We start from the raw sequence: 8,124 nt of genomic DNA, 5'->3' as shown, positions 1-8,124 counted from the left end.
CCAGGAGGCATCCACTTAGAGCCTTAGGTAAGACTCTGCAGCCCATAAATAAGTAGTGTATTCTGGTAAGTGGAGAAGGCCATTTATTCCATTAAATAAATCTCTCCTAAGTGAATCCTTGCTGAAGGAACTGCATGTAGGTGGAACTGCCTAATGTGAATCATGTAACAGATTTCTGATGAAGTGCTCTGTCAATTATGAGAGCCATCTATTTTCATTTGGATGGCTCAGTGTTCAGGCTGCTCCTCAGCATCCTTATGTTCTCCATGTGGTATTGCTATCATCAGTTATTTACAGGATGGCACAAATGTGAGTTGTGTTTTACAATGAGGAGGTGCATAATCTCCTCTGGCATTATGAAGCTGTAGTATCTGCTCTGAGAGCAGTGAATTCATCCGGCTCATTAGCCTCTGCCCCACACAGCTCTAGCAACTGAATCCAGGGCTGAGTCCTGACAACTTCCTTCAGCACTGATGCTTATTTCTGTTCAGCTGGCTGTCTGGTGTCTGTCCCTTCATTCTAGGTTCTGTCTGTAATCGGAGAAGACAAGTGTCTCCAGAGAGCTATTTACTTTGCTTTACTAACAACAGAGGAAACCAGATGATATCTAAGACCAAATGTGCAACTTTAACACCTCTAAAGTTAGGTGAAACAGATTCCACTCTGAGTCAACAGGCGGTGGCCAAGACCAGCAGATCTCCCTGGTGCTGCTTGCTGGCCAGTGTCTTGAGGTTGAATATTCAAGACCACCATCTCTTGCTTCTATTGCTGCTTGTTTCACAAGCAGACTGAGGAGAAAGCATTATCATTCTCACTGTAGAGGCTCAGAGAAATATGGGAGCCTTAGGAAGATGGAATTTTCACTGTCTGAACAAGTAAGCAGTCTTATTGCCTTTGAGTTATTAATACTGATTTTCTCTTTTTAGGGTGAAGTCTTGGGCAGATGCCTTTGGTGGGGAGCTATACTCCATTGTGACCAAGTATTCAGGCTCTCTCCTGTTGCAGAAGGTAGGTGACAGCTGTGAGGATTCCTCTGGCCTTGCTGTTTCTCCCCATGTAGCCTTCCAAGCTAATTCCCTCCACAGAAAATCTGGGGTGGAAGAAGGCAAGCATGCAGTTCTCTAGCTAACATTTAAAACCACCTTGGTTCATATCCATAATAAGAGATGTCCCATAGCTATGCTGAACTGCAGAGAGGGTGATCTACTTCATGTCTTTCCTGCCTTCACTAGTTATGGCCAAATGCCACCTAAATTGCCCAACTGGAGACACTTGTCTCACAAACAAACGAACAAACAAAAAAACAAACAACAACAACAAAAAAAAACATTTTAGAGTACTTGTCAAGTTTTCCCTGTGGTCACTTCACTCCTCTCATACTGGCCTTTCAGCCCTCCCTTCCTAACTGCACATCAGTCCCTCTCTGCCTGCTCATCACTCATCTGCTTGTCATCACCCCACTGTCCCCTCCTGCAGCTCCCTAGCTGATACTCTTGTTTATTTCTGCTTCCTCTTCTCCCTCCAGTGACTCATCAAGGCACTCTCCCCTCTTTGAATTGTCTTTAAAACTAACCTTTGGACAGGGTCTCTGAGGCACATGTCCTGAAAAACAGACACTGCTGTGCTGAACTCCCAGCATTGAAGGTTGCGACTCCAGGGACTTTAATTAAATTTTCCTGTTTGAACCCATACAGAACTTACAGGTACCAGAAGGGAGGCTGTAGCGAGGTGGGGGTTGGTCTATTCTCCCAAGTGCCTGGTGACAGGATGAGGGGGAATGGGCTAAAGTTGCGCCAGGGGAGGTTTAGGTTGGATATTAGGAAGAACTTATTTATGGAAAGGGTTGTTAGTCACTGGAATAGGCTGCCCAGGGAAGTGGTGGAGTCACCATCCCTGGAGGTCTTTAAAAGACATTTAGATGTAAAGCTTAGGGATATGGCTTAGTGGAAGATTTGTTAGTGTTAGGTCAGAGGTTGGACTTGGTGATCTGGGAGGTCTCTTCCAGCCTAGACTATTCTGTGATTCTGTGATTCTGTGAATTTGTCCTGTAGCCTTTGATTCCTTAAGTCAGAGGTGAATGGCTGCTCCTCTTTTCATCTTTGTGATCTCTGCCCAGAGCTGCAGCAGGCTGTATTATTCAACAAGGACACCCACATTAGGGTTATCTGATAGTCAGATATCTGTGCCTGGTGCTGGATAGGTATTTGCTGTCCAGCAAAGTCTGCAGATTCCAGACTTTTTTCTGGAAGGTGTCAAGGGTGCTAACCTTATAGTGTGAAGAAATACTGCTGTCACTGTCTTCTCCTTGCTGCCTCAATGCAGCCAGCTTGTGCCATTTCTGGGGGTACTGTTCTTAGCAGATTAAGAGAGTTTGAGTTCTTTAAGGTCCAAAAGTCAGTGGGGATGTGAAGCACAGGATATAGCTTGAAAATGCTGGCATTGTTGAAAGTTAATGGTGGAGGCCAAGGATGGCAACCACGGCACAGAGAGGTGGGTGTTGAGATAGATAACTGTGCTGCACTGGTCCTCTGGAGATGTTGCACTGGCTTCTTTTACCTCCCTCTGACCACACTGCATGCTTTGTTTCCTGGGATCTTGATCTTTTTTGGAGGCAGGGTTTGCAGGAGACCTATAGAGGTTGGTACAGAACCACTAGGAGTGACAGGCATGGCAACTGGATCTTGGAGAAAAAAATAATAATCTTAACTATCAGCTTTTGGTGTAATTCACTGAAAGAGAAGAAAACTGATGAAAAAGAAGTCTGAATCTAGACAAATCCAATCTAGCATTTGTCTTGGGGGGAGTTGAGGCAGAGTTATTTTTTCCTGGTGACCTGACAGATTTTTTGGCCTTATAAAATGCCTGCCCTAGTCCAGGTTCCTCCTTGTAGAGTTGAAGGTCTCTGAATTGCAAGAGCATATCCTGGGGCCTGGATGCATCACACACAGATAGTAGTGTCTAGAGACTGCAAAGCACAAAACAGGACAGTGTCACCCATGACTCAGAGGGAAAACATCCTCCAGTGAGTCACTGTCACCAGTTCCAGCAGGAGGGACAGATGAGATTGATCCAGCCTAGCTCTGTCTGCACACCAGCAAAGAGTCATCTCCCAAATACATGTCCCACCCTACCCTGACCGAAGCAGTTCAGACAGGTCAGGTTTATCTTTCACCCTTCAAGTCCCCCTCCTTAAGTTTTAATTTCCCCCTATCTTCATGGGAAAATGAAAAAGAGGTGGAAATAGTCAACACCCATGTCTTCAATCCTTCTAACAGCCTCAGCAGGCACTGTGTTGGACACCTTCTCACAAATCAGCTTCTCAAACCAGGGGCCGTCCTGAAGGGCTCCCTCTGAGCCCCTGATACTATTCTGCAGACTAACCTCTTACTAAGAGGCAGCTTTTTCCATGCCTCATGCTTCTCACAGATGAACCTTTGCAGATCCCAAATGGCATTATGGAGATCAGTGCCCTGGAGCAGACTACAGACTAGTCCAGCCAGGGGAGCCAAATGCACCTTGGAAATTAAAATGTGTGTGCTCCCCAAATGCCTTTCTCATTTTGGGGCCATTGCCTCTTGCTCACATGAAATATTTCTTTGTGGGTTAGTCTGTGCAGGCCAGCACAAGGGTGGGGAATGCAGTGCAGAGTGCCAGACAGCTCTTTCCTTGGGTCTTGTTTAAATCAATGGGTATTTTCTCTTTGAGAAAACACAAACAAACTGTACCTTTCAAAGTTGACTTCATGTTTCCCTGTGCCTGATAGGTCTGAAGTAAATAGTTTATTGTTCTGAGAGCCACAATTCCTCAGTTACCTGAATGTTTTGCATGTAAACCTTCTCTTAATTTAGCATAAAATTCCTGAATTCCTGTTGTGGTTTACACAGTTTTTTTGGATTCCTCTGTTTTTTTGTTTTGTTTTGTTTTTGTTTTTTCCCTTCAGAAGAAACTAAATGTCACTTTGCAAACCCAAACACTAAGTTTCCTCACAGGTTTTATTGCTCACAGACTCCTGGTGAACCAGCAGCTGTTTTTGAATCCACAAGGGTGGGTTCTCACCCTGGACCAGGGAGCTTTGAGAAAGCCCCCAGGTGGCTCTTGGTCCCAAGCAGATGAGATACCATCAAATTAAACCTCACAGAGGTAGCAAAACCCTAAGAGTTGCTCTGACTTGATGGCTGAAGCCTTTCTCTTGACCATTCTCTTGACCATTGTGCAGCAGGGATCAAGACAAGCTTGTACACCTGTCTGGCACATCAGCCTGCCTTGCTGATGATGGATACGTGCCAAAATACTGGACGTAGTCTAGGGCATCAGAGGGAAACACAGCTGGAGTGGAGCAGAGCCTGAATCTGTGGCTTGTTAGGTCTGCTCACCTCTGTCCTGCTGCTGTTGGCTACCAGAGTCACCAAAGGCCTGGGACCACCAGCCGCAGCCACGCAAAGAGGTCCCCAAGGTGCTTCTCCTCTTCTCCCCAGGGCTTGGCTTGCCTCTGAGTAAAACAAACACCAATTGGCCTCGGCAGGCCCCAAAGTTAATTTTTCCCCTGCTATGTTAATGATGTATCATAAATGTTTCTGAGAATTAACTCCCGCTTCCTTCTGAGGCTGAAGTGCCAATTGCTTTCCCTGATGGATAGGGCTGAGAAAGGACAGTAGGGCTCTGCTCCAGCTGTGCAATTACTAGAAAGCACTACAAATAACTACATGGCAAAGAACAGACAAATAAGTACAGTCAAGACATTTTTCTGGGTAAAGATGAAAGGAATGTCTTTCACACTCTTAATATAGTTTCACTAGCAGTGAGTAATGCAACACTACATACTTCAATGGGCTTAATTTCATGGAGGTGGGAACAAGAAAATATATTTGGTGACATCTCAGTTCACAGATAAAACTTTGGATTCTGAATTCTGGATCTTCCGCTTTTAAATTGCCACCCCCACGGAAGGAGAAGCGTAATGAATTGTCCTCCTTCTTTAAAGGGAGTAAAGCGCTAGATGTATGTGAGAAGATCTGTTATTTCAGTTGCATGTTTGGTCCCTTCTTTACATCAGGTCTCTTCAGCCAGTTCTCCCTAGCCTGTGGCTGATTCCCATGCCATAAAGTACTGTGATCTGATAACCAGAGCCCTAAACTTGGGGTGTGCTTTGTTGGCTACAAGTGCCAATGTTGATGCTTACCATCTTTCTGCCATGGCATCTGGTGACAGCTCTGAAATAACAGGTATCCTGTTACCTACCTCTAGGAACTCTTGCAATAAATACTCATTTATTTATACTCAGGAGACCTTAATGGCAGTAATAAAGATACAAAATAGCTTGCTGGATCATTTGTAGGAAAAAAGCTCGAAGGGGATCTGAGCCCAAACCTGGTTTATCCCTCACAATAGCCAACTGAAATTTTGCAGGGAACGTTTCTTTTGCACCATCTTCCCAGCACTGGCTAGTTCCCAGGGCTGAGATGTGTATGATATTAGCAGGCTGTTCATGCTTGCTTGTGATTGCTTTTTCCTTGTTAACCTCTACTTGTCTATGTGTCAAAAGCACATTAGAAATAATTGAGAGGCAAGAGTTTTGCTTCTTTTAATTCAAGACGTGACCCAAAGTAAATGATGGCAGGTCGCTGTGTAAAGCATGTGCTGCAGCCTCCCCTTTGCCAACTCACCCAGGAGAGATTACTCTCCTCCCCCCGAGGAGGGCCCGATTAAAGCGTGGCGTGGCAGGGATCACCTCCCTCCCGATGAAACCATGACACGGAGCTAAGTGGGACAGGCACCAGCTGGGATGTGTGCTGCGGTCTCGTCATCAGCCAGGGCCCTCGCTCAGGGGGCTGCTGCACATCCCTCTTTCAGCAGCGTGGTTGGGCTAACCTTTGTGCTCATCCTGACCTCTTCCTCCTCATCCCCTGCTGTCCCAGCTACCCGGCTGCAGCAGAGGGGACGTGAGGCCTGGCATTTTTAATCCAGTAAAACCCTCGCTGTTAATCACACCAGGCAGAGCTAACAGCTCCGCCGTGCATGCTGCAGGCTGGATGCTGCTGCTATTTCTGTCTGACATCCTCAGCCTGCCCCATCCTCAAGGCATTTTTCACTCTGCTTCTTCTCAGCTGCTTTGCCTGATGGTCAATGAGCTGCTTGAACAAAAGGAGCTCTGCGTGCTCATCCTCAAGACATGCAAAGTCCTTCCTCTGCACTTCTAAATTGAAAAGTGCTGCTAAAGCCCCTGCCATCCCCTCACCCTTTTCACCTCCTCGTTTTGTACCAGCACAGTAAGTGTGACCCTAGGTGAGATTGCTGCCAATGCAACATGGAGATGGAGGGGATGTGTACATACTGCAGAGAGAAGTGATGATGAGGGACCAGGGAAATCCAGTCATTTGCCTCTACACTTCCACTGAAGAGTTTCATTGCCAGGGAGATAAGGCTCTGTCTTTTTTCTTTCTTTCTTTCTTTCTTTTTCTTTCTTTCTTCCTTTCTTTCTCTTTCTTTCTTTCTTTCTTTCTTTCTTTCTTTCTTTCTTTCTTTCTTTCTTTCTTTCTTTCTTTCTTTTTTTTTTAATGTTAATCATGTAGTGTCTGTTGCTTTTTTTTTTTTTTTTTTTTTCCTTTCTGCTTATCTCTGTTAGCTTTGGGACTTTTTTGAATAGAAGACACAAATACCATTGTATGCAGTCTTGAAAGGGCAGGTTTAGTGAAGTAAATTACAATTATCCAGTTTAGGAGTACTCTCAGGTTTTTAATACCTACATTGTACAAAACGTGTCCAGAAGAAACCATTTCATTCTGAAACAATCAGATCCAGGTCCTCCTCCTTATGGTGTCTTTCCCAGTGGAGACAGCATGAAGTAGCCATGCTCATAACTCCTAACTCATAACTCCACTGCTTTTGTCAAAAGCCAAATCTCATAATTGGATCAGTTGCTTTTAATTAGAATGCTTCATGTTCTGGTCAATGATCTGAATGCTCCCAAATTACAGCGTATAAAGGGAGGAAAGGCAAGGATGGGAGAAGGTGGTAAATCAGGCTAGTTCCTTCAAGGCACCTTTCTTTACCCATAACAATACCCAGCTGATGATAACAGTCTCACCCTCTCCTTATGGGCCTCCTGCTCAGCAGGATTTTCTGCTTTCCCTTGGGTAGAAGTACAAAGACGTGGAGCCGACTCTGAAGATCAAAGAGGTGGACGGCTTGGAGCTGGTGAAGAAGTTCTCAGAGCAGATGGAGAGCATGCTCCGCAGGAAGGTCGAAGCCGTTGAGGTACGACCAGGGGGGCTGCGGGAAGGAAGTCTCCTCCTGGTGGCCCCACAGCAGTCACCCCCTCCTGCCTGCACCAGGAGCACGTGGGCGCAGAGGTAGCACGAGGACTTCCTTGCCCAAGCGAGCGCCTGCTGGTGCAGCTGGCTCCTTCTGAGCTTTAAGTAGACGCTGGTGGGAGGGTGTGGGCGTTCAGACAAGGGAATGCTGGCTTCTCCGTCAGCCCAGAGTAAGAAATAAGATAAAAACAAAGTCTAGGAATAAATACGAGGGAACAAACGCTCTTAGGAGAAAAGATGTTTAATTCTGTAGCTGTTTAAAGAGAGGAGAAAACAAGCCTATTGCAAGCAGGAATAAAGTTCATCCTTGCATGATGCCCTATGGCCATTGAAGACTGGTAGCTTGTTTTGGCTGTGTGTGTGGCTCAGGGGAAATTCCTGCAGCCCCTGAACATGAGCTGCAAGGAAGGCACTTGGATTTCCAGCTGCATACAGGGGGAAACACGGAGAAGGTGGCAAGTGGACTTAGGATGCTGTTGTGTCGGAGGCCAGAGCAGGTAATCGTTACGGCCCCTCTTACTTCTTGCATCTAAGGATCTATCATATTCCCTTATATTTACCCACTATAAAAAAAAACTATTTCTGTAGTCACAGAGCCTTGACTGTTTAAGGCATCTAATGTGGAAAAGCCATCCAGAAACACATCATTTAACGCTCAAAGTGAAATGTGGGCATATTTAGACTCAGGGCTTTGGCCCATAACATTAAATTCACAGCCAGGTCTTTCCAGTATTTGGATTGCCTTACCCTTTGTGAAGGAACAAAAAGTAGCTTTGCTGAGACTGTCACTAATTGTGTAACTCTGAAAACATGT

The 8,124-nt window shown here is 45.6% G+C and overlaps 1 protein-coding gene across 1 annotated transcript in view; it reads left to right on the top strand.

Moving 5' to 3' along the window:
* The first annotated feature begins 324 nt into the window (after positions 1 to 324).
* The window catches only part of CACNA2D4 (calcium voltage-gated channel auxiliary subunit alpha2delta 4), a 116,750-nt gene continuing 108,950 nt past the window's right edge, over positions 325 to 8,124 (top strand). The window contains exons 1-3 of the mRNA XM_035345909.1: positions 325 to 646; positions 927 to 1,008; positions 7,138 to 7,254. Of these exons, the coding sequence (XP_035201800.1) occupies positions 618 to 646; positions 927 to 1,008; positions 7,138 to 7,254 (228 nt within the window). The 5' untranslated portion in view covers positions 325 to 617. The remainder of the gene's footprint in view (positions 647 to 926; positions 1,009 to 7,137; positions 7,255 to 8,124) is intronic.

This window comes from Oxyura jamaicensis, chromosome 1 (genome assembly GCF_011077185.1).
Source record: "Oxyura jamaicensis isolate SHBP4307 breed ruddy duck chromosome 1, BPBGC_Ojam_1.0, whole genome shotgun sequence".
Lineage (NCBI taxonomy): Eukaryota > Metazoa > Chordata > Aves > Anseriformes > Anatidae > Oxyura > Oxyura jamaicensis.
The sequence above is the reverse complement of the archived record's forward strand: the minus strand, read 5'-3'. Positions and strand labels throughout refer to the sequence as shown.